This window comes from Lithobates pipiens, unplaced genomic scaffold (assembly GCF_037356315.1).
Source record: "Lithobates pipiens isolate NorthernLeopardFrog02 unplaced genomic scaffold, aLitPip1_a1.2 Scaffold_3, whole genome shotgun sequence".
NCBI classification, from domain to species: domain Eukaryota; kingdom Metazoa; phylum Chordata; class Amphibia; order Anura; family Ranidae; genus Lithobates; species Lithobates pipiens.
In genome coordinates this window covers 43,542,951-43,570,347 of record NW_027507790.1, presented here as the reverse complement: position 1 = coordinate 43,570,347, position 27,397 = coordinate 43,542,951, and the positions used below count along the sequence as shown (strand labels likewise).

Here is a 27,397-nt window from a genome sequence, read left to right as displayed (position 1 = left end):
GCATTTTTACCTTTTCCTATAAACGCATGCCCGCCCCCTAATTATACTATGATTCCGCCTACTGCCCAAAAAAGTGTCCCGGATTTTTTTTTTACAATGTTGGCAACTATGTGGACATTATCTGACGGTTTCACTGAACTGCATCGTCGCAAATCCTCTGCACAAGTGGACATATTGTTACACCCACCGGAGTTTTGCATTTTACACTTATTTATATCAGTAAAGTGAATTTATATAGTGAAATGCAGTACTTAGAACTCAATCTGACTGTTTATATGTTGGATTATTAAAGCAGCGGCAAGCGTGCTCTTCTCACAGGTTTGCTAATCTGACAGAAATTGGCTGCTTTTAAAATGCAACATCTAAACACTCAGACGGAGTTCTAAGCATTGTATTTTACTATATAATCTCACTTTACTGTTATAAATAAATGTCAAATGTAAAACTCCGGTGGGTGTAACAATATGTCCGCTTTCCCCCTTCTCACTCTATCCTTACTGTGGACGGGTACAGGGTGTGGCAAGATGGCGGCGACGAAACGTCACTTCCGTTACACATTCTGACTGGTCGCCTTATCTGACCCAATCTATCCCACGTGTTCTCTTCTCTCTGCACCCTGTCACATCGTCTGTACGGAGACATCATGCCCACCTTCGAGCTCTTCACTAACGTGCCCAAGGATGCCATTCCTGAGGACCTGCTGTGTAGTCTGACCGAGCAGCTGGCCAAGGCCACGGGCAAGCCAGCAGAGGTGAGGCGTGATGAATGAAGCTGCCCGGTACCCTGGTATGGAGGGAGGGATGAGGCCCATCAGTGTATGGGGCAGTAGATGGCAGCTGGGTGAACGTGGGCACTGATTACCGTATAACCTCAACCCATCTGATGGGCCTCTATGGTGGTCATACATGTTCAATAAATGACGATGGATTTTGTTTCAGATCTCTGATGGGGACAATCGCTCTATATTCAACAATCTATTATTATATATTCAATTGATGTGCCACACACGGGGAAGTGGGTTCGGATTGATAGTCCAGATCATATCTCTGTTTCCAACATGTAATCTCATAATCTTATTGATCGAAATACAACTGTACTCATAAATCAATGCAAAAATAAATCATTTCCTGTTCTGGCCAATCAATACAGTTTGATCATATCCAACTGATTCTAAATTTTGATTCCATTTTTTTTGAGAATTCAATTGTTTTGGATTATCTAATTAAGAGCCTATTTTTCAGACTTGGCGTTTACAAGTTGATCATCTTCTTCTTCCAAACACCCACCTCCCCCCCCCCCCCCCCTCCTTTTTTTTTTTTTTTTTTTTTTTTTTTAATAGAAAATTATTTTTTCTAGTAAAAGACTTTTTTCAGACACACTAGAGAATAAAATGGTGGTCGTTGCAATACTTTCTGTCACACCACGCAATTTTTCTTGGAAAAAATACACATTTATTTATTTTTATAAAAAAAAAAAAAAAAAAGTCAATAGTAAAGTTTGCCCCGCTGCGCGAATATGGTTTGACAGAAAGTATTGCAACGACCGCCTTTTTATTCTCTAGAATGTTAGAAAAAAATGTATAATTTTTGGGGGTTCTAAGTAATTTTCTAGCAAAAAAAATAATAATTTTTAACTTGTAAACAACAAATCTCAGAAAGTGGTTAAAAATCTCCATTGGCGATTGCTTAAATTTTTTATATATAATATATATATATATATATATATATATATATATAATATACATTTTTTTTTTTTTTTTCTTACAGGATACGAGTTTTGAGTTACAGAGGAGGAGGTCTAGGGCTAGAATTATTGCTCTCGCTCTAAAGATTGCGGCGATACCTCGCGTATAGTTTGAACACCGTTTTCATATGCGGGCGCAACTTGCGTTCGCTTCTGCGTATGAGATCGGCGGGACGGTGCGCTTTAAATTTTTTTTCTTTTTCTTATTTTGCTTTTTTTTTTTTTACAGTACATTGTTCTTAAAAAAAATAATAATAAATAAATGAAAAAAAAAGTGTATTGCCACCATAAGGCCCCTTTCACACTGATGGACCGATCAGGATGGTCTGTCTGTTTTTCAGGTGGACCTGATCAGACCACCCATTAGGCAGATGTCAGCGGACATGTATCCTGACATCTGCCTAGCATTAATCGATCCAACAAAATCTGCTGAAACCAGACGGATAGCGATACGTTTGCCATCGATCCAGTAGATTGGATGGAAATGGTCCGGCATTCTATCTCTCCACCCCATAGAGGTGAGCAGGCTCTGTCCTTGTCCGCTCTGCATAGCGGAGTAGACGGGACCTGTCGTACGTCTGCTAAGCGGAGATCCCCCCACTGAACAGGCAGATTCTGTTTGGATGGATCCTCCCCATGTGAAATGGGTCTAAGGCTCATTGTACATGTTATACAATAAGTGTAAGATTTATTAAAATATTGAGGGCCTGCCTAGTCTATCCAGTTATTCTGTATTTAATCAGGCCCACACCATGCACTTGTTGGTGGATCTAAAGGAGATTGTGCAATCAGACTGTAATGTGCGTGTGGTGAGCTGATAGTGTATGGACAATCGGTGATGATGGCCATCAGGTAAGGCGATCATGTGCTACCTCCTATTCTCTGCTGAATACAGCTGGCTATAGCTGGATCAAAATGTGTCTGGTTCCTGCTGAACCAGATTAATTTCAATCTATGGCTTTTCCTTTTCGAGAAGAGTTATGCAGCCAATTCAGTGTATTGCCGAGTTGTCCTGCTGTCAGACTATAATAGCACAGAAAGGAGGAGGATTCCTTCATCCACCTCACATGTGTAGATTGAGGAATCCATTTTTTATGGCTGACTTAATAAGATAAAAAAATAATCCATGGCCAGCTTAAAGTGGATGTAAACCCGATTAATGAAATTTTAGCTGGGCACATCTTTAGTGTTTTCTTATCTCTCTTCAAAACACTATGTCCCGTAGCTGTCTCCTGCTCGGTTCTTCTGTTATCAGCATGAGTTCTCCCCCACATATGATAAAAGCAGCCAGAGTTTTGTGTTGGGGAGGATGCTATAAATTGGCAGAGAGCTGAACTAATCAAAGGACAGATCTGAAAGTCTCTACCTATATGGAGGGGGAGTGCCTTTCCTCCAGTCAACTGTCTTGGCTGTATATCTAGACTTCACTCCTACTGCTGCTGAATAGGTTCAGCAGAAGATTTCAGCCAATGATTTGTCCAATCACAGACAGAGTTCTATATTTACAAAAATGCAGAACTCTGTGTGCATAGGAACAACGATCTGGATACCGATCTACCTACAAGAGGCCAAACTCCCCTCTCTTACGCAAGCTGAACAGGAACAATTATCCCAACCTCTATATGCGGAAGAGGTTAAGGCTGCCATAGTAGACACACAACCGGGGAAGGCCCCCGGGTTATGGCTTCACGCTCCTTTATTACAAAGCATTTCAGAACCAACTAGCTCCCTAGTTTACCAAGGCCTTCAACGCTACACTTAAAGGGCATAACATACTTCCAGATAAGCTGCGAGCATCAATATCTGTCATCCCAAAGCTGGGAAAGGACCCACTGCTATGTTGCAGCTATAGACCCATTTCTCTTCTAAACCGTGACATCAAGCTTTTCACAAAAATTTTAGCCTCCAGGCTCAGCGGTCTAATGCAATGCCTCATTTCGCTTGAGCAAGTGGGTTTCATACAGACATGAGAAGCAAAAGACAACACTATCAGGACATTAACCACTTAAGGACCAGGCCTTTTTTTTTCAGATTTGGCGTTTACATGTTTAAAACAGTTTTTTTTTTGCTAGAAAATTACTTAGAACCCCCAAACATTATATTTATTTTTTTTTCTAACGCCCTAGAGAATAAAATGGTCATTGCAATACTTTTTTTCACACCGTATTTGCGCAGCGATCTTACAAGCACACTTTTTTTGGAAAAAATTTACTTTTTTGAATAAAAAAGTAAGACATCAGTAAAATTAGCCCAATTTTTTTTATATTGTGAAAGATAATGTTACGCCGAGTAAACTGATACCCAACATGTCATGCTTCAAAATTGCGCCCGTTTGTGGAATGGCGTCAAACTTTTACCCTGAAAAATCTCCATAAGCAACATTTTAAAAAAATTTACAGGTTGCATGTTTTGCGTTACAGAGGAAGTCTAGGGCTAGAATTATTGCTCTCGCTCTACCGATCGCGCCGATACCTGACGTGTGGTTTGCCCACCGTTTTCATATGCGGGCGCTACTCACGTATGCGCTCGCTTCTGTGCGTGAGCTCGTCGGGACGGAGGGGGGTTACATTTTTTATTTTATTTTTTTCTTATTTTACTTGATTTTATTTATTTTTACACTTAAAAAAAATAATTTTTAATGGATCACTTTTATTCCTATTACAAGGAATGTAAACATCCCTTGTAATAGAAAAAATGCATGAAAGGTCCTCTTTAAATATGAGATCTGGGGTCAAAAAATCCTCAGATCTCATATTTGGACTTAAATGCAATAAAAAAAAAAAAAAAAGTCATTTTAAAAAATGACATTGAAAAAAATATATCTTTTTAAGAGGTATGGGCAGAAGTGACGTTTTGACGTTGCTTCCGCCCTCCTATGGTATAGAGACGAGTGGGGGCCATCTTAGCCTCACTCGTCTCCATACCTGGCCATCAACAGGACCCGATCACCTCTACCGATACCGACGGCTCTGGTAAGCGGCGGAAGGTGCGGGAGGGCGGCGGAAGGGACGGTGGCACCTCTCCCGCTGCCGACAACAGTGATCTCGTGGCGAACCCGCCACGGAGACCACCGTTATCATACACAGGACCGCCTCCTGTAAAGAGGGATACCTCGGTTGTGGCAGCAGCTGCTGCGGTTACCAAGATATCCCTCTTCAAAAAAAGGACGTATATTTATATGAGGCGGTCCTTAAGTGGTTAAACGTAATAGAGAAGGCAAAGAGAACCAACACCCCCTTTTTTTACTCTTATCCACCGACGCCGAAAAGGAGTTTGACAGGGTGGACTGGGTGTTCCTACAGGAGGTGCTCTATTTTTTCGGAATGAAGAATTCTATCAGAGACTGGATCTCTGCCCTCTATACCAACCTCACAGCCACAGTCCAAGTGAACGGGACAGATTCTGATAGGTTTGCAATATCCAATGGCACCAGGCAGGGATTCCCACTTTCCCCCTTACTGTTCGTCCTATCCCTAGAGCCACTTCTCACCCTATAAAAGATAACCCAAACATTAGCTGCGTTCATTCCGATCGCTATCAACATAAAGTAGCAGCATATGCCGATGATCTTTTATTTTTATTTTTTTTATCACCAAACCTATAACTTCTCTGCCCTCATTGCTACAAGATCTGAAATGATATGACACTCTTTCCAACTTTTAAAGTTAACCTCCAAAAATCAGAAGCGCTGAACATCTCCGTACCAGACCGTACCTTGTCAAGCATACGTCCCTTTTTCCCATTTAAATGGGCCTCCTGTTCTATCCAATATTTGGGTACCAGAATCCCTGCAAACCCAAAGAATATTTTCCCCCTAAATTTTCAACCCTTCCTATCGATGCTCACTTCAGATCTCAAGAAATGGGACCCTCTTGCCCTCTCTTGGTTTGGCCACTGTAGCGGTTTGAAGATGAATGTAATGCTAAGACTCTTATCTGCTAGAAGCCCTACTGCCCCAGCCCTACGCAACCAGTCCTCCAACTCATTCACAAATTCAGACATTTCCCTAACCAGCAACCTGTTGCGGTGCTCCTAAACCTCACTCCCATGTCCAGAAAGTGCTACAACTAATCTCTACTTAAACATTTCCATAATGCTGCTAGAGCTTGTATATCGAGCCAATGGAAGCGGCAAGTGGCCCAATGGTTCGCAAGGGTTAATGATGTTGAACGGATGGAAGACCTAACTGCCACAATCCAGGATAAATCAAGGGAACATAAGACCGGGTGGTTTCACTGGACCCTCTATCGCCTTCCAGAGGAATACCTCTGCTATTCATAGTCCGGAGTTAGGGATTGCCTGAAGTTCCAGCTAAAAGCCTTGGCCTATAGATGGCTTAATGAGCAGCGGTTGGCCCTTGTGCCCTAGGTGGGACCCTGCCCCCCTTACACAAACCGCTCCCGCTGCCCTCATCTACCTCTTCCATGATGAACACTACTTTTTCTTCCTTCTGCTTAATTTCTCTTTCTCTCTCCCTTTTCCTCTCTCCTTCTGCCTCCCACCCCCAAAATCAAAAATTTGTATGTTTTGACCCTAGTTGGACACTCCGCATTCTTCTTCCCCTACGTTTTTGATACCGGAACTCTCCAAAGTTGAGAGAACCCCTATCGTACTACAAGGGATTGTTATTTGTCAAAGCATAGCCTTAGCCTTTTACTTCCTCGGTATCTGGGAACCCAGCACTACATGTTTTCTTCAGTGTAACAACCTTTGGAGTAATTCTAGTAAAGATATGTTCCTATATATCCTAATCTGTTAGTACCGAATATTCTGTGAAGTTACTGCATTATTGTATGTTGCATACTACTAAATAAATAATTAAAAAATAAATAAAAATAGCTTTGCATTTTTGTTTATACTTTAAGCAGTATTGTGAGTTGGTGCGATTCGCAGGATGGAAAACCAGCTCTTGTGCAGACATGCTGGGTTCCTGGGATGTATTTCAAGGCTTCATTATGAATGGAGAGTAATTCGTATAAGCTGTAGATGTTCGGTGCCCATTTTGTGTGATTTGTATATAGCATATGCAGAGAAGAGCCATGGATGTGGGACACTGATGGGACTAGTTGCCTGGGGGTGATGGACAGGAGATGTAATGTAGACCGTAGCAGAGGGATTTCTAGACTTTGGAGCTGGTAGGATTACTGGAAATATTGATGTCAGCATATTCACACTGCCCTTGTCACATTAGATCGCTGAAAATGTGATGCTAAAATAAATCTGCACCTCCCTACTTCATTCAGTTGTAATATCAGCAAGTTAATTGTCAGTGTGAGTCTGTGCCACCAGGGAAACTCTTAGAGGAACTAAGAGCCCCCCCCCCCCCCCCCCCATATATTTAAAAGATAAGTATGGGTTCGTTTTTTTTTGTTTGTTTTTTTTCCCCAAATAATCATACTTGGGTGGATGCAGCATGGGTCTTCCAGCGTCTCTGCACACTGACCCTCTACAATTTCTTATCATTAAAGAGGAGGTTCATATATGAACACTTGCTTCACAGCCGTTTACCTACTGTGCTTTTCTAGTTGGCCCAGCGGCAGAGGAATGAGGAGGGGGCAGAACTTCCAAGAGACAGCACCGTCTGCGGAAGTGGGTACCCGTAGCCGCCCCCCCTAAACAATCATATCTCATACAATGGCAGGGGAGGGGTTAATACTAGGGGGCGATCAAGGGGTTAAATGTGTTCCCTCAGTGTGTTCTAACTATAGGGGGGATGGGCTTACTGAAACATGACAGAGATCACCGGGAACAGTAGATCCCTATCGTGTCACTAGGCAGAATGGGGAAATGCCTTGTTTACATAGGCAGTTCCCCGGTCTGCCTTACTCGCTGAGATCGGTGACCATCGAGTCAGCGGGCACGAGCCTACTATCCTGCTTTTACGGACTGACATACAGGTATGTCACTTTGCGCAGGAGAGCCATTCTGCTGACTTATATGGGTGTGAGCTGATCGGCAAGTGGTTAACCTACTGAATTTAAAAGCCACACTGTCCATGGTTTAAAAAAAATATAAATATAAAAATAAAAAACTTTTTTTTTTAATTTGTATGATCAGTACTCTGTTTCCCCAGCAATGGCACCTGAAAATACTCTGATGTAATATTTAAAATGTGTGCTCTACGAAGGGGCATATCTGCTCTCTGATGTCTTTAACCACTTGCCGACTGCTGTCGGCAGAATGGCGCGGCTGGGTAAAGTAATGTACCCTACGTGGGACCCATGTACTTAATCGCCGCGGGGATACCCACGATCGTGTCACGGAGCTCAGGAACGGGAAAATGCTGATGTAGACAGCATCTCCCCGTTCTGCCTAATGACGGGACACTGATCGCTGCTCCCTGTGATCGGGAGCAGCGATCAGTGTCACACAAGCCCATCCCCCAGACAATTAGAAACTCTCCCCTAGGACACACTTAACCCCTGCCCGCCCCTAATGGTTAACCCATTCGCTGCCAGTGACATTTTTACAGTAAGCAATGCAAATTTAAAGCATTAATCGCTGTATTAATGCCAATGGTCCCAAAAATGTGTCAAAATTGTCCGATGTGTCCACCATAATGTCGCAGTCACAATAAAAATCGCTGATCGCCGCCAGTACTAGTAAAAAAAAAAAATTAATAAAAATGCCATAAAACAAATCCCTATTGCGGAAACCAATCACACGCTTATTGCGATTTTCCCCCATCCCCCCCCCCCCCCCCCCCAAAAAAAAATATGTAAAAGAATATGTATCGGCGTAAACTGAGGGGAAAAAAATTGGGTTTTTTTATAGCGAAAAGTAAAAAAAAAGTGTGTGGTTTTGTTTTGTTTTCAAAATTGTCGCTATTTTTTTGTATATAGCGCAAAAAATAAAAACCGCAGGGGTGATCAAATACCGCCAAAAGAAATCTCTATTTGTGGGGAAAAAAAGGACACCAATTTTGTCTGGGAACCACGTTGCACGACCGCGCAACTGTCAGTTAAAACGACGCAGTGCCGAATCGCAAAAAGTGCTCTGGTCAGGAAGGGGTAACTCCTTCCGGGGCTGAAGTGGTTAATACCCGGCAACCCAAAACCTATATCACTACCCTCTGCACTACACTAATATCCTGGACCTTGCACATGCTGTGACACAGGGTGACATGATATGTCACAGTACTCTATTGTACCATTATATAACTCAACCCAGCTTTCTTTAGTCTCCTCAGACAAAAAAAAACTGTGAAAGAGCAATCATGACCTCCTCCATCTATAACCACTGTGGTATGCTTCCCAACCTTCTTCCTTCTATAGTCTATAATTATAATTTTTTATTTTATTTTTTATCCCCCTGGTATCTGCAACAAAAGATACCAGAAGAAGATATTAGACTCTACCTTGTGGTCCTGATAGTATATTGATTACAGCAGACGTTGGCTCTCTTTATACTGTCATAGGACATCAGGATGCTGTTTCCTCAGAGTTCCTGTATCTCACGCACACTGCACTATTTTCTCCATTAGCTCATCCCCCACAGCTATTACCCTGTTGTATAACTTGACCCTCCCTCTTGGATTGTAAGCTCTAGCAGGGCCCTCTGAGTCCCCCCTGTATTGAATTGTATTGTAATGTCTGCCCTAATGTTGTAAAGCGCTGCGTAAACTGTCGGCGCTATATAAATCCTGTATAATAATAATAATAGAGCCTGTTATTAACTTTTTGCAGTTTTATTGCTATATGTCATAGTACTGCTTTCTATGATTTACTGTTCATAGTTTTCATTTTTGACAAATTGCCCAGTACAAGTGAGCCACACCTGTGCATTGCCCACAATCCCCACCTTCGGGTCTTCAGTGCCCATTGTGCCTCTGGTTTTATTGAACAATGTAGTGCCTTTTTCATGGCCTGTTTGGCTATGGATTTCTATTTTGTTCTTGCTTTTCTCCACTAGAGGGCCTCGCCCTCTCACTTATCAGTTACATACTCTAATTTTGTGTTGGTTAGACTGCAGACCGCAATTGCTGAGTTTTATTCTTCACCTGGCCTTATACTCCAGCTTTGTGGCCTGCGATCTGGCAGCTATCAACTATCAGTCTAATTACTGGTTCTATATTATTTTACTGTTCCTTCTCTTTTCTCTTCTTCCTTTCTTTCTAACCACACTCTGGCTTCCGTGGATCTCTTGGACACGAGTTCCTTGACCCAGTACGCCTCTTTGTTCCTCCTCCCATACACAATGGCTCCTCCGGTTTCATTGAAAATATGTTATCTTAAATACTTCTATTACAGGAAACTCCCTTCTGCTCAGACAAAATTCCTCAATTAAGTGGCAAACATTACCCCACGTGGCTCCAAAGTACCAACCCCTCTGCCAAATCAAAGGGTGTCTCCATAGCTTTGCATAATTCGCTTTAGGCCAGAGGTGTTGGAATCTCTCAGACCCTCTGTGACATTACATTTTCCTGAAACTGAAATAAATGCAAACTTTTTTTTTTTGTTGTTACTAATTTTTACCCCCCTAACCAGGCTGCGTGTGGTTTTTTTTTCCCCCCCTCCTGTGTCCCTCTTTGAATCCTTTGGTACCACAAACATAATCTTTGGGGGGGGGGAGACCTCAAGACACCATTGATCCCAAGACTTGACACTTCTTTGAGTAAGTCCTCCAAGTCACGCTCTCCTCACCAAATTTTTGTGGGTGCTATAACCCTCTGGCAGAGATTGCACCTATTTCTCACCCGCTCACTCATCTTATAGTCGTATTGACTACCTCTTGATATCCCAATCCCTCCCCCTCTATTGGTCTGAGACTTTGGTCAGACCATGCCCCAGTACACTTGACCCTAGGCCACATACCTTTTGGGAGCAAGGGTACTCCTGGCGTCTTAATGGTAATCATCCTGTATGCACTGAAGACACCTGGTAGAGAGCGAGACCATGTAGGCAAGGAAAGGTGGGGGGGGCTTTGGGGCAGGGGTGGGTCTGCCCCCTCCCCACCCCAAAGCATCTTGTCCCCATAACCCTGGGTGTTTGTTGTGGAGTTCTGTGGACAGGGGGCTTATTGGAATCTGGAAGCCCCCTTTAACATGGGGCCCCATATGTATGAGTAGGGGTACATTGTAGCCCTACTCATTCATCAAAAAGAAAACGTTTTTGACAAGTCTTTTATTACATTCGCATGGGGGGGGGGATACCAGATTATGATAAGCCTCCTGCCTGCAGACCCCCACAACCACTGGCCAGGGTTGTGGGGAAGAGGCCCTTGTGCCCATCAACATGAGGACAAGGTGCTTTGGGGTGGGGCAGGACTCGCTCATCCACCACCCCCCTTTGCCATATGCTCTAGTAAGGGTCTGGCATGGGTTTTGGGGGGGGGACCCCACGCATTTTGGCTTGGGGGTTTCTCTCAAAACCCATACGAGACCTATTGAATGCAATAGTTATTTTTGTGTAGCTGTGTGCACTATTCCATAGTCAACAAAGCACCTAGGTTCAGATCGGTGAAAACAAAAAATAATTTACAAACATGCTGTGTTTTTCACCCCTGTGCAAGGTGACTTTTGCCAAAACTGGTGCATAAGAAAAAATACAGACTTTTTTATTTATTTATTTTTTTAACTGTCCCAGAGTTCAGCACCCTGTCAATGTTTCACATTTGTAGGCTTTATACTCTAATGATAAACAATCTCGGTGAGAAACAAGTACATACATAACTGGTGCTCAGAAAATCGAAACTAGCTCTTCTATTCTATCCATATACTGTAGGTTGAAAATAAGTAATCAGAATGACTTAGGCCTCTTTCACACTAACGTCCCGTTCAGGCCCGCCTGTCAGTTTTTCAGGCGGACCTGAACGGGTGCTCCATAGAGCTCTATGGAGCGTCGGATGTCAGCGGTGACATGTCCGCTGACATCCGACCCGCTCCGATCCGAAAAAGTGTAACGGAGGAAAAAGCTATTTTTCCATCCGTCATCGGATCGGGTGACGACGGGCACTGCGGTCCGTCGTCATCCGATCTCCCATAGGGGAGAGCGGCGCTGTGACAGATCCGTCCCTGCGCAGTGTGCAGAGACGGAGCTGTCATCTCCCTGCTCAGCGGGGATCGGCGGAGTGATCCCCGCTGAGCAAACGGACATCCACGGGGCGGATCAGAACTGATCCGCCCCGTGTGAAAGGACCCTTAATCTTATAGCTATAGTTTTTTTTTTTTTTTTTTTTATGTCTATTATTGGATGAATTATGACTTTTAACCATAGAACAGGACAAGGGACTGGGTTGGTGTGTGACCTGCCTATATACTTAGTACGGGGCTCGACAAATTGCATTCTGGTGCCTGGGCTGCCACCTGAATGCTTTCACACACCCTGCACGCACCTCCACTATAAATCCTGGGGTCCGTTAGCCCATCTGCGGGCCCGGGGCCGGCATTGCGGGTGCCGCCGGGTAGAGGGGAGGGAGCAGAGCGGTCGCACGTCTACTCGCATCCCCTTGTTGCTGACCCAGAACTGACATGATGTCACTTCCAGTTCGTCACTTCCATTGACGGTGTCCCCGGCCATCAAGGCTGGGAAAGAATGTAATTAAGGCCCCCCCCCATATATACGCACACGCAAATGTAAACGCAGGTGTCGGGGCTCCTACGCCCGAAAACTTAGTTTGTGCACGTCGGAATGAGAGCAATAATTCTAGCAACAGACCTCCTTCATAACATTACACTGATGACCTATAGAGGGCTTTTAAAAGTGTCACCTATGGAAAATATAGGGTACTGAAGTCTGTTGCCATTTCACAGGCTCATGCAAATTTTAAAGTTTGACATATTGGCTATCTATTTACTCGGTGCATGATTGCATTCGTAATTAATATTGCATGAGAGAACCTTTTTAAACTGAACTTTTTCCATACTTGTGGTAAATCGCAGTTTGGGTGGAAGCGGAGATACTGCTTCAATTTGTCTATAAGGCTTTTTATTTTATTTTATATATTTTTTTCTTTTACAGTACATTGCTGTGCATATTCAGCCAGATCAAATGATGAGCTTTGGTGGCTCCACGGAGCCTTGTGCTCTTTGTTCCCTGAAAAGTATTGGCAAGATTGGAGGTCCGCAGAACAAGACTTACACCAAGTTACTGAGTGGTGTACTAAGCAGCCGTCTGCATATCTCCCCTGACAGGTAAGTTATCTGGTCACCATATGCAGTACTACTTGCAGTGAGCTCATCCTAAAGAGACCCTTTAACCAACCTAATGATTTGCAGATCAAGTATTAAAAGTGCTTTGTTTTTGTTTTGTTTTTTCCATTTTTTTTTATTTACTAGCCGTGTGCATTTTGGCGTGCCCAGAAATTGACACTATGTAAAGTGGCCCAGCCCTCTTTTATTCTGAGTGTAGTTACATACTCTCTGTGCTGGCCCAGCTCCTTCAACCCCCCCCCCCCCCCCACCCCATTACAAAATCTGAGATGGAATACTTACCACAGCTCTTTTTAACCACTTCAGCCCCGGACAGTTTTACCCCCTAATGAACAGGCCATTTTTTGCAATACAACACTGCAATACTTTAACCGTTTGCCGACCAGCAGCCGCCGTTATTCGGCTCTCCCACGAAAATCGTGGTAGCTGTACGGTGGCTTGCGCCGCTACTGGAGTGTGCCTGTGGGTCAGGCAGGCTCTATGTCCGGCAATCGCCTAGTACAAAGGCAGAATGGGGATCTGCTTTTTGTAAACAAGGCGGATCCCCATTCTGACAGGTGACATAACAGATATACTGTTCCCAGTCATCGGCAACAGTGATCTGTCATGTCCCTGCCAGCCCCCCCCCCCCCCAAAGTTAGAACACACCTAGGGAACACATTTAACCCCTTGATTGCCCCCTAGCGTTGACCCCTTCCCTGTCGGTGTCATTTTTACATCGATCAATGCATTTTTATAGCAAATGTCAAAAAGTTTCATTTTGGGTCAAATTTGTCTGTCCCGCTAAAAATCGCAGATCACTGCCATTAATAGTAAAAACAATACAAAAAATAAAGTCCCTAAATCTATCCCATAGTTTGTAGACTCTAAGTTTTGAGCAAACTAATCGATATATGCCTATTGCAACCAAGAATATATATCGGCCTAAACTGATGAATACATTTTTTAGTTTTTTTTTTTTTTTTAGTTTTTATCATTTTTTTTTTTTTTTTTTTTTTTTTTTTTGGATAAGTATTATAGCAAAATGTACAAAATTAAATATATATATATATTTATTATATTTTTATGTATGTGATCAAATACCACCAAAAAAAAGCTCTCTGTGGGAAAAAATTACGTTCATTTTGTTTGGGTACAGCGTTGCACACAATTGTCAGTTAAAGCGACACAGTGCCGTATTGCAAAAAAATGCCTGGTCATTAAGGGGGTAAATCCTTCCTGGGCTGGAGTGGTTAACTGATAATTGCACTGATGATTGACACTGTACTCAAATAAAAAAAAAAATTTTCCCCACAAATAGAGCTTTCTTTTGGTGGTATTTGATCACCTCTGCGGTTTTTATTTTTTGAGCTATAAACAAAACGGCCATTTGAGGAAAAAACACATCTATGTAGCAGAATACATATTGGCCTAAATCGATAAAGAAATTAGTTTTTTCACATTTTCAATTGGATGTGTTTTAAAGCAAAAAACACATCCAATTGAAAATGTGAAAAAAATAATTTATCGATTTAGGCCAATATGTATTCTGCTACATATTTTTTGGTAAAAAAAATCCCAATAAAGCGTATATTGATTGGTTTGCGCAAAAGTTATCGCATCTACAAACTGGGATTTTTTTTTTTTTTTTTTTTTTTTTTTAACTAGTAGTGGCGTAGTTTAGCGATTTTTAGCAGGACTGTGACATTGCAGCGGACAAATCAGACACCTGACACTTTTTTTGGAACCAGTGACATTACAATGATCTACTGTATTAATGAGACTGGCAGGGAAGGGGTTAACATCAGGGGCGATCAAAGGATTTAATGTGTGCCTAGCTGGTGCTTGCCAACTGTGTGGGGGTTGCCCTGACTGGGGGAACACAGATCCCAAGATCTCTGTCTTCTTCTCCCCTTTCAGAGCGGTGATTGACCTTGTTTACATCTCTCGGGAACGATCACGGGTGACCGGCAGACATCGGGTCCGCCATACCCACTGATTGGCTCCCCCTCTGTCCAATCAGCGCGATCACGCCTCCGGCAGCACGTGCCCCCCCCAGTGTCTATTGCACTAAATGACAGACAGGTACTGGATTTTTCACAATAGAGCTGACTTGCCACAGTACAAGTACGTTAGGCAGTCGGCAAGTGGTTAACCTTGTGATGGTCAGGTGACAGTGGTCAGATTTTCAGATTTACATTCTGCATGTTGACACAGTGGCAGCGAAAGTGTTAATGATATGACCCAATATGATATGACCCAAGATTATCCACCTCCTTGCTGCCATATAGACAATTGACGGGCGCAAGGTGTCTCTCTCGTCATATGACGTTGTCCCCCTCTCGCCGTGCAGCTCAGTAATCAGCAGCACGCTGTGTCCCTGGGACACTGCATCGCCTATCTTGGTAAAGAGCCGATTACGCGGCTCTTTACCCATGTGATCATCTGTGTCGAAGCACATTTCTGTCTAAAAAATAAATAAAAATTTAAAAAAATGATTAAAATGTAATTTGGGTACAGTGTTGCATGACCACGCAATTGTCATTCAAAAGGTGACAGTGCTGAAAGCTGAAAATTGGCCTGGGCAGGAAGGGGGTTAAAGTGCCATGTATTGAAGTGATTAATGAAGAATATCCCTAACGCACCAGCATTTGGGAACAAAGTCTCCCCTAAGAAATGGGTCACCTCATGTTCTATTGAACCCTCATTTCCCTCCTAGGTGCCACTTTGGGGTAATTGTTTTCTGCTCTCTCCTTTTGTAATGTGTACCTACTGTGTATTCTCTCATATTACTAGGCGCTGTATATTAAAAGAGCTAAACTTATCCTGTGGATCACAGAAGTGCAGTTCGTTCTATACTCTTGTGACCTGTTTTCAACCGACAGCAGGCTGAAGTCCAGGCTTTGAAAAATATCCCAACCATATTGTCGAGAGCCACCCAGAAGCCTGGATTGGCACCTGACTCGACCTCTCGGCAATCCGAGCCCAGCACAATTGTTGGAGGGGAGAGCAGAGAGCCACTGACAGACAGTCCTGGCTCTGCTCAGAGTGGAGGGGGAGAACTGAGTGATCAGCTGTGTTTGGTGGCTCAGCTCTCTGTAGAGGCAGTGGGGGACAGATACAGGATTGGATTGATGCTGCATCCACCTAGGTGAGTATTGTTTGTTTCTGAAGCCATACTTCTTTTAAAGGCATACTAGTTGAGTCAATGTCAGGTACTGTGTAGCTATTCACTTATGTTCATACATATAAAACCATTGGTATCCTTGTCTGTTAGCATTATAATACAATGAGCCAAATTGCTGTGTGCTCTGGATACACAGACAAGCCCTGACTTGTTTAAAATCCATGATAGTGGCATAACTTTTGTCACCTAGAGTGAACTGTAGTTGCTGATAGTCTTTGGAGCTGGTGTTTAAAAAGGGAGGAGGATTTTTGGTTGGTAGGTTGCATTTATTTATTTTTTTGTTGACAGTGAGAAGTATTTTGTTCTCTCGCTCGCTCTCTTACTCAATTTTATTCAAATAGAGCTAAGATCAGATAGTGGCTTTTATTTCTGCAGCGTCATTGGTTTATCCCTGTTACTCCCCCTTTATACAACTGAAAAATAGTTGTCAGTTTTTGCAGGTTCTGCCACGTCCAGCCCACCTGCCTTTTTGCCTCACATTAAACAAAGTGGCTGCCTCTGGCACAGGACACACAGCGCCGTGACAAAGAGGTGAATGTGGCTGAAATATGTCCCCAGCACACAGCACACCATGCAGGGCATTTTCAATAGGCATGTCATCGGATGGAAGCCTGGCTTAAGCCACATTCTGTTGACACCAACTTGCTATTACAGACAATTTCCATCTCGTGGTGACCCCCCCCCCTCCCCCCAGCCATCAGCAACTTCCATGAAAGACTTTTCCAACAGATAACCAGCAATGCAGATATTACTGCAGTTTACAGTCAAAAGTTCTTAAATTGCATATAAATTGACTTTGTTGCAGATGATTTATTTATTTAATTTTTTTGATCGTGTATTTAATATTCTTATGTAATTTTTTTTCCTTAGGGTTTACATTAACTATTATGATTTAAATCCTGCTAATGTGGGCTGGAACAATTCTACCTTTGCTTAATTCTCTGTCAGTGTCTCTGGCCGGATAAACCAAGAACAGCCACAGCAGAATGACAAGACTTCTCTTCTGTAATACATTCCCTGTTAAATAAACTGCTTTATGAAATAAAGTGATTTGTTCTGTATCTGTAATATTCCTGAAAATATATTTGTTTCTAAATGTAACCTAAAAGTGCGTCCAGAGATGTCATTTATAAATAATACTTTCAAAAAGTTTTGCCCGATGATCAGCATAATATCAAGGTAACTGGCATTTTCAGAAGACAGTATTTGGGGAAATGTACAATTAATTTTTTATTTTTTAACTTTTGCTCCTTTTTGGCAATTTTTACATGGGCATACTATCTGTGACTGATTGCGATTTCTTGTGCGGCCTGCTGACATCTGTTAAACTTCATTTAACAGATGTCGATGCAAGTAGCACTGAAATTGCAAAGAAATAGCTCAGGAACCTTTTTCAAAATTGCTGTGACTTGAACAGTTTTATTGACGCAAATGGAGTGAGACTTGTCATGCAACTTTGAACTGTCAAGTTGCATGACAAGTCGCATTAGTGTGAACTAGGGCTTAATATATATGTTAATGAAACATTTTCAAATATTTAATCAAATCTTGCATAACGATATTTTGTGGTGATTCAGTCTTGTATTTCTTCCAGAACCTGCTGAGCAGTCTGATGTAGTAATCTTGTTCTTGCAGGCTCTGTAGTTCAAGCCAAATTTACACAACTGAATGACTCATCTCTTTTCAGCGGGCTCATGCTGAAGTTTGCCAGGCAGCGTTCTATGGCTGTGTTGTCTCCTTAAATATCCCATGCTACTTTGAATCTGTTATTTATTAATAAAAGAAAGTGTGCATGTTTATATTTATATTATGGGTGTCACAGTGGTGTAGTGGTTAGCACTCTCACCTAGCAGTAAAAAGGGTTGCTGGTTCCTGACCACAACACTACCTGCTTGGAGTTTGCATGTTCTCCCTGTGCCAGTGTGGGTTTCCTCCGGGTGCTCCGGTTTCCTACACACACTGCAAAGAGATGCTGGTAGGTTAATTGGCTTCTGTCTAATTTGGCCCTAGTATATGAATGCGAGTTAGGGACCTTAAATTGTAAGCTCATTGAGGGTAGGGACTGATGTGAAGGTTTATGTAAAGTGCTGCGTAAATTGATGGCGCTATATAAGTACCTTTTTAATAATAAAAGATTATCTATTTTACAATAGACCCATTTTACTATGGACTTCTGTTTGCTTTGTGCTAACAATTATAGGATCCATATTGCTCAAAGGATCCCCTGTTTTGCCTGTCTAAAAGGTTTTCTCAAATGGCTTTTGGATCACCCGGGTATATAATCCCGAGAGATCAGCATTTATGTTCTGGTTTATTAGTTATTTTCTTCAGCGGTAAAGTCCATTTTCCACCGCTATCTTTCTGATTTTGGATCATGAACACTGGCCTCTGCTATGAGCAAGAGAAGCCTGCAGTTTGTGGATGTTTATTATGATCCTATATAACAGATGACTTTACACTGTGCCCCTGGCAATGTTGGCAAGGCACACCATTCCTGGGATGCCATTACTTTTTCTGGTGGGTGTCCAGTTGTGTGTAAATAATGGCTTTCGCTGTCGGGAGTCCTAAACCCTTATAAATGGTTCTATAGTCCTTTTCTATACTGATGTCATTGTTCTGGAGGTTTATATTGGCAGCCTGAATTTTATAGTAAAGTGACAAAATAAGTGTTTATGGTTCAGATGAGCATGTCGAAATGAAGCATAGCTGTGTTTGGTATTTTTAATTTGGTTAAAGAACTACTACTATATAATATTTATATTCCTTTCATATATTTAGGTGATTGTATACACACCCTGTATCCATAGGGAACAGCTGGAAATGTTAATTGTGCTTAAATCTGTAAGGTGAACTTACACTGGACCCGCTTCCCATTGCACCTGGTCCCGGTAACCTGGAGTCCGGCGATCTCCCGTTCTAACAAATCGCATAGCCACTTTACCAGTCTGGGGATTTGAAATCCCTGCAGCTTTCTCCTCTTGCCTGCAGTGACAGGATGGGCTACGTGGGTTCTGATTGGTCTGCGCTTCCCATGTGATGATGCCAATCAATTGGAATGCTCCTATACGTAGCTCCTGACGAGATAAGTTTAGGAGATTAAGCCAAGGGGGTTTCTAAGCCCTGGACTGGTGAGGCGGATATACAAGGTCTACTAGCATGCGATCGCCGGACTCCAGCTCAGCTCAGCTGGGAGGGGGGGGGGGGGTGCTGTGGAGGTGGTCCAGTGTAAGTTTACCTTACAGATTTTTCTATTAAGGTAAACTTACCCTTTAAGCAGTGCCCAGATACATTTTTATCTTTCTATTCCTCATGGGGAAGAAAAAGAAACTCATAGTTGTATCTCTGCGATGCTAATATGTGATGTGACTGTCACAACAAGAAGAGCTGAGAAGAGGGCACACAAACTGAGTGTTTTACAACAGATACATTTTATTATATAAAACCAAAAACATTTCTTTCTGATGCATTGATGGATGCAGAAAGTAATTTACTGTTTGATTTATACTGCCATCCACAGGGGTATTCAATAATAATGTAGGCCAACCCAGGATGCCCCTCCTACTCCCAGCATGCTTTAGTTTTTGCTTGTGTCACCATGTTTCCACTTTAAAGTGCTAGTAATGTCCACTTTTTAAACTAATATGGCTTGCCTGTAGGTACAGTGAAAATCTCCTAAACTTGCACTCTTTAGGAGACGTTCACATTGCATGCCGCCTGTGACGTCACCAGAATATCCGCTCTGAAGGGACAGCATACCTGTACTGTCCCCTCAGAGCTCCGTGCTGGAGCTTCCGCACATGGGAGTGACATCCTCACAGCCCTGACTATTCATACAGCCGAAGTCTGCGAACCTGAAAGACCGGGTGAAGATAGAAGCACCTGAGAGCTGTGACAGCACTGTGTTGGCGGGCAAATGTGCAGGTAAGTCTGTCATATTGGCACATTATGGGATAACACTGCAGGGGAGGCTCAAGTCTTATTTTTTTAAGGGTGGGGGGGGATTAACTACCGCTTTAACCACTTTCAGACCGGACCATTTTGCTGGTAAATGACCAGAGGTCTTTTTACACTTTGGCACTGCGCTGCTTTAACTGGTAATTGCGCGGTCATGCAATGTTGTACCCAAACAAAATTTGCGTCCTTTTCTTCCCACAAATAGAGCTTTCTTTTGATGGTATTTGATTGCCTCTGCGATTTTTATTTTTTGCGATATAAACGTAAAAAGACCGCAAATTTTGAAAAAAAATGATATTTTCTACTTTTTGTTATTAGAAAAATCCAATAAACTCAATTTTAGTCATACATTTAGGCCAAAATGTATTCAGCCACATGTCTTTGGTAAAAAAAAAGTCAATAATTGTATATTTATTGGTTTGCGCAAAAGTTGTCACATCTACAAACTAAGGTACGTTTTCTGGAATTTACGCAGCTTTTAGTTTACGACTGCCTATCTCATTTCTTGAGGTGCTAAAATGACAGGGCAGTACAAAACCCCCCCAAATGACCCCATTTTGGAAAGTAGACCCCCTAAGGAAATTGATAAGAGGCATGTTGAGCCCATTGAATATTTTATTTTTTTGCCTCAAGCGATTGAATAATGACAAAAAAAAAATTTTTTTTTTTTTTTTACACAAAGTTGTCACTAAATGATATATTGCTCACACATGCTATGGGCGTATGTGAAATGACACCCCAAAATAAATTCTGCTGCTTCTCCTGAGTACGGGGATACCACATATGTGGGACTTTTTGGGAGCCTAGCCGCGTACAGGGCCCCGAAAACCAAGCACCGCCTTCAGGCTTTCTAAGGGCGTAAATTTTTGATTTCACGCCTCACTACCTATTACAGTTTTGAAGGCCATAAAATGCCAAGATGGCACAAAACCCCCACAAATGACCCCATTTTAGAAAGTAGACACCCCAAGCTATTTGCTGAGAGGCATGTTGAGTCCATGGAATATTTTATATTTTGCCACAAGTTGCGGGAAAATTACAAACTTTTTTTTTTTTTTTTTTTTTTTTCACAAAGTTGTCACTAAATGATATATTGCTCATGCATGCCATGGGCATATGTGAAATGACACCCCAAAATAAATTCTGCTGCTTCTCCTGAGTACGGGGATACCACATATGTGGGACTTTTTGGGAGCCTAGCCGCGTACGGGGCCCCGAAAACCAAGCACCGCCTTCAGGCTTTCTAAGGGCGTAATTTTTTGAGTTCACTTCTCACTACCTATTACAGTTTTGAAGGCCATAAAATGCCAAGATGGCACAAAACCCCCACAAATGACCCCATTTTAGAAAGTAGACACCCCAAGCTATTTGCTGAGAGGCATGTTGAGTCCATGGAATATTTTATATTTTGCCACAAGTTGCGGGAAAATTACAAACTTTTTTTTTTTTTCACAAAGTTGTCACTAAATGATATATTGCTCACGCATGCCATGGGCATATGTGAAATGACACCCCAAAATAAATTCTGCTGCTTCTCCTGAGTACGGGGATACCACATATGTGGGACTTTTTGGGAGCCTAGCCGCGTACGGGGCCCCAAAAACCAAGCACCGCCTTCAGGCTTTCTAAGGGCGTTACAGTTTTGAAGGCCATAAAATGCCAAGATGGCACAAACCCCCCCCCCCAAATGACCCCATTTTAGAAAGTAGACACCCCTAAATTTAGGGGTACACTAGTGAGACTAGGTAATAAATGGCGGGTGCCCTGAAACTATAAAAAAATAACTAACCAACCAGCGTCACCTGTAACAGTTATATGGTGATCACTGGTGAAAGGGTTAACTAGGGGGCAATCAGGGGGCTTTATGCGGTAGTATATGGGGGTCCCTGGCGCTATAAAAAGCTGCGGCGAACCTAAATACCTACCTGCCTAACTAGCGTCACCTGTGACACTAATACAGCGATCAGAAAAACGATCGCTTATTAGGCTGGGTTCACACTGGAGCGATGCGGGAACGCCACGAATGCGCGGCGGGTTCCCGCATCGCATGCCTCCCGGCGGCAGTTCACACTGCCCTATGCGAACTGCTGGGAGTGTCAGTGAAATGTTAATGACACCCCCAGATCAGTTCGCATATCGCAGTGCGATCTGCAAACTTGGATCGCATGGTGTGAACACCCATGCGATCCGATTCTGCTGCGGACCAAAAAAAGGGTCCCGTGCGAGTTTGCGGCGGGTGCGACACGAATTCAGCCATACTATCTGTATAGCTGAACTCGAATCGCACAGAGATCGGATGTGATTTGCACTGCAGTGCGGTGCGAATCACATCCGTTCTCATAAACCGCTGCAATGTGAACCCAGCCTTAGTGACACTGGCGACGGGGGGTGATCACGGGGTTAAACCTTTATTGGGGGGGTTAGGGGGGTACCTTAGAACTAAAGGGGGCTAACCCTAACTGCCCTAACAGTTATTAGTCACAAATGACACCTGCCGGGTGATCAGGGGGTTAAACCTTTATTAGGTAATAAATGGCGGGTGCCCTGAAACTATAAAAAAATAACTAACCAACCAGCGTCACCTGTAACAGTTATATGGTGATCACTGGTGAAAGGGTTAACTAGGGGGCAATCAGGGGGCTTTATGCGGTAGTATATGGGGGTCCCTAGCGCTATAAAAAGCTGCGGCGAACCTAAATACCTACCTGCCTAACTAGCGTCACCTGTGACACTAATACGGCGATCAGAAAAATGATCGCTTATTAGGCTGGGTTCACACTGGAGCGATGCGGAAACGCCGCGAATCCGCGGCGGGTTCCCGCATCGCATGCCTCCCGGCGGCAGTTCACACTGCCCTATGCGAACTGCTGGGAGTGTCAGTGAAATGTTACTGACACCCCCAGATCAGTTCGCATATCGCAGTGCGATCTGCAAACTCGGATCGCATGGTGTGAACACCCATGCGATCCGATTCTGCTGCGGGCCAAAAAAAGGGTCCCGTGCGAATTTGCGGCGGGTGCGGCGGGTGTGGCGGGTGCGGCGAATGGCTGAACTCGAATCGCACAGAGATCGGATGTGATTTGCACTGCAGTGCGGTGCGAATCACATTCGTTCTCATAAACCGCTGCAATGTGAACCCAGCCTTAGTGACACTGGCGACGGGGGGTGATCACGGGGTTAAACCTTTATTGGGGGGGTTAGGGGGGTACATTAGAACTAAAGGGGGCTAACCCTAACTGCCCTAACAGTTATTACAGTCACAAATGACACCAATGCAAAAAAAAAAAAAATGACATTGGTGTCACTGTGACTGGGGGGCAGGGGTAATTGGGGGGGTGATCGGGGGGTAAAGGGGGGGTGTGAGTGTGCCTGGCATGTTCTACTGTGTGTGGGATGTGTTGGTGCAACTCACTGATCCGCTCTCCTCCGTGTCGGAACGAAAAATACCGACACGGAGGAGAGAATACATCACTTCCTCTCCTGTGTTTACATTACAGGAGAGGAAGTGATGTCACCGGGGATTTCCATTCGTCGGGAGCGATCGCGAGGGGGTGGCCATGAATGAATGGCCGTCCCCTCGTCCGGGATCGCTCCCGAACGAAAACCGACCGCCGCAGGCACCGGGCGGGGGCCCGATCGGGCCCCCGACCCGCGGGAGGCAAAGCACGTACATGTATGTGCTTATGCCTGCCCGTGCCATTCTGCCGACGTACATCGGCGTGCGGCGGTCGGCAAGTGGTTAAAGAGAAAATGTTAATATTAAACCCAAAAGCAGAAGATTGGTGTTATGTACCTATTATGAAAAAGCTCTCTTGACCTCTGAGGAAGCTCTGGATGGATACCACTGGATGGCGTTTGTCACGTTTTGTGGAACAGGGGAGCACAGTCACAGAAGATTGTTGGCACTCTTCATAATTGAAGATGTTTGTTGCACTATTTCTTTATTGATCAAATTCAATAATGTGTTTTTGGACTTTTATCACATCTGCCTCTGAATATGGGGAGAAGCCAACTAAATTAAGATTTCTAAAAGTCACGTGTAATTGCTTTGTCATAGTCATTTTGATTTGAGCACATGATTTAGTTGTTTGGGTAGCGCTACATTATTTTATTCATTAGGACTCTGCACTTGCAACCTGGTCCCAGAGATGGCTGGGGCCTCCATTCTGTAATCAACTTTTGTGCACTGTGGTGTCTCCCATGTACCTAACCCTGTTTGCTCCTCCTGTGATTTGTGATTCTTTGATATCTGGATTTGTGTTTTTAGCACATCAAAAACCACCCTTTGAACCTATCGGGGACATTCTTTCCCAAAACTATCCATAAGGTGGCGTTTCTGGCTGCTAACATCTCTACATCTCTGCACAAAGACAAAGGGATGGATTTACTAAAGCCAGAGTGCAAAATCTGGTGCAGCTCTGCATGGTAGCCAATCGGCTTCTAACTTCAGCTTGTTCAGTTAAGCTTTGACAATAAAACCTGGGAGCTGATTGGTTTTGATACACAGCTGCAATAGGTTTAGCACTCAAGTAGTGTTTAGGCCCAGAACTTCCTTCTCAAGGTAGTTTCAGCCTTTCACTTCAAGGAGATCTCCCTCTATTGCCTACATGTAGTTTGGGCAGGAGAGTTTATCTAGTGGCCACTGCTTTCTTCAAGAAGATTTGCTCTCCCTTTTTCATTACTGATGGTCCCTGTGAGGGTGAACTAACCTCTCATTCTGCTATTGCTTGGTGGCTAAGACAGACCATTATTCAAGCATATCTTCTCAAGAATTGGGTGCAACATTTTTCCTGTCAAGGTGCACTTTGCTAGATTTGTAAGTGCATTTTAGCTTTCAGATTTGCAAGACTGCCTCCTGGTCTTCTGTTTACAAGTTCTCAGTTTTACCAGGTGGATAGTCAAACCTCCTCTTATGCCAGCTTTGCACATATGTTCTTTAAGTCGGCTCTTTAACCTGCAGGCAGCCCCCAGTTCTGTTGTTCTTGTTTGTGGGCCTGATATTTTGTTTGCTGTTGCCCACCCCTCAGTTGGATTTTTTAGCATTGTTAGTCTGTGGAGAGAGTAGAGTTAAACTAGCAGATTTGATTGGAGTTGACTAATTAATTCAATCAAACGCCAGCTTTGTGAACAATTAAAGCAATTTATTTTGTTTACTTTTTTGGATAAAGATTCTATATAAATGAATAAAAGCTGCCTGGATGAAGCACACATCTAAAACATTTGAGAGAGAAATGTGAAATGCTGAGCTTTTCCTCATTTTGTTGTCCTTGTCTGGTGTCTATGTATTCCACAATTATTTCCAACCCATGTTCTGGGCATTGACCTGACAGACTATCTTTTAATATTTGCTTATTGCTGCAGGGGAACTGCAGACACAGCTGTTTCTTCGGGGTGACCTTCTAAAAGCTCACAACGTTCTATCAACACAGCTGTATCTACAGTTAAATTAAAAATGTATGATAGCCCTTTTTTTTCCAATTTAACTTGGTCTCATGCTGATTGGTGATCCCATTGTTCCTTAAAGCACCTCCTATATGCTAACTGTAGCTCCATCCAAGTTATGGTCATTCCTGTGAGGGTGGTACAGCCATGCCCCCCCTCCAAGCTGGATAATCTGTCACTATTGTGAATGTCAGTCAGTGTATCTGCCCTGTATGTGTAAAAATAGCTGCAGATACTTTAAAGTGGTTACAAAGGCTCAAGGGTCTTCAATGCATGAAGGTTAAAAAAACTGTGTGCAGCAGCCCCCCTACTATATACCTGATCCCCCATCTTGATTTAGCAATGTTGCAAAGAGCCTCAGCTCTTCGAGGATTCTAACTCATTGGCTGAGACAGGAGCCATTGATCAGAGCAGGGTAGGACCAAGCCACAGCTCTGTGGCCGGGCACGCAGAGATGTCGGCTCGGGTGTGAGCCTGCTCAGGTGCCTCCACAGCAAGCTGTTTCTACATTGCAATTTTTATTGACACTGCACATTTGGGCAGGCTAATGTTAATTCCCTCAGAAGCAAAAGCATACCCAATTGTCTTTTTGGTTTGCTGGTGTAGGGATCTGCTGACCTCTACTATCTGTAAATGTCTGGACTGCTAATATATTATGTATGTACTTCCTGGCTGTGGATGGTTTGATTGAAACCCCCTAAGGATTAAGTAGAAAGAGAGAGTGTCTTAGATGCATGTCCTATGAGTTGCTGAACCCAGACCAGAATACAGGGATTACTAGGCAAGTGCTCTTATGTGTAATAGTTTACTATTGTTGCCCATAGTGTGTGATATAGATACTCACCAGCCGCTTTATTAGGTACACCTGTTCAATTGCTTGGTACCACAAATTGCTAATCAGCCAATCACATGGCGGAAACTCTGTGCATTTAGATGTGGGGAAGACGATTTGCTGGGGTTTAAACTGAGCATCAGAATGGAGAAGAAAGGGTATTTAAAGCAGAGTTCCGCTTGGGGAAAACAAAACATCAAAGTCAGCAGCTACAAATACGGCAGCAGCTGACTTTTAATATAAGGACACTTTCCTGTCTAGGGAGCCTGCGATCTTGGCACCTGAAGCCGACCCTTCCCTCGGCTCCGGGTGCAGTTGTCGGAATTCTTACTAAGGGAAATGGGAAGTGAAGCCTTGTGGCTTAACAGCCTGTTTCCTACTGCACAAGTCGAGTTGCACTTTCTGAATGGTCTCTGCTGACTTCTAGGACCAGTATGTCTCCCAGAAGGCAGCGGGGGGGAGGGGAAGGAGGAGGGGCTGTACATTGCGTAGTTCGCCGCACAGAGTGGGATACCTCCCCCCCCCCCCTCTTCCTGAAAGGTGCCAAATGTGACACCGGAAAGGGGGGGGGGATCCAATCTGAGGTAGTTCCATTTCTGGGTGGAACTCTGTTTTAAGTGACTGAATGTGGCATGGTTGTTGGTGCCAGGTGGGCTGGTCTGAGGATTCAAAAACTGCTGAGGATTTTCACGCACAACCATCTCTAGGAATTACAGAGAATGGTCCGAGAAAATATCCAGTGAGTGGCAGTTGGGTGGAGGAAAATGCCTTTTAGAGGTCAGAGGAGAATGAGCAGACTGGTTTGAGATGATATGCTACAGAAACAGTAACTCAAATATTTGATACAACCATGCAGAATATCTTCTCTGAATGCACAGCACATCGAACCTTAAAAGCAGATGGGTTACAGCAGCAGAAGAACACACTAGGTGCCACTCCTGTCAGCTAGGAACAGGAAACTGAGCCTACAATTCACACAGCCTCACCAAAATTGGACAATAGAAGATTTAACAAAAAATTTGCCTTGTCTGATGATTCTTGATTTCAGCTGCAACATTCAGATGGTAGGGTCAGAATTTGTTGTAAACATAAACCTGAAAACCAACAGTGT

The 27,397-nt window shown here is 43.4% G+C and overlaps 1 protein-coding gene across 1 annotated transcript; it reads left to right on the top strand.

Moving 5' to 3' along the window:
• Positions 1 to 566: 566 nt before the first annotated feature.
• LOC143940332 (macrophage migration inhibitory factor-like) lies at positions 567 to 17,104 on the top strand. Its single transcript, XM_077461580.1, has 3 exons — positions 567 to 751; positions 12,702 to 12,874; positions 16,929 to 17,104. The coding sequence occupies exons 1-3, from the start codon at positions 644 to 646 to the stop codon at positions 16,993 to 16,995; spliced, it is 348 nt and encodes a 115-aa protein (XP_077317706.1). The 5' UTR covers positions 567 to 643; the 3' UTR covers positions 16,996 to 17,104.
• The last annotated feature ends 10,293 nt before the right edge of the window (positions 17,105 to 27,397 follow it).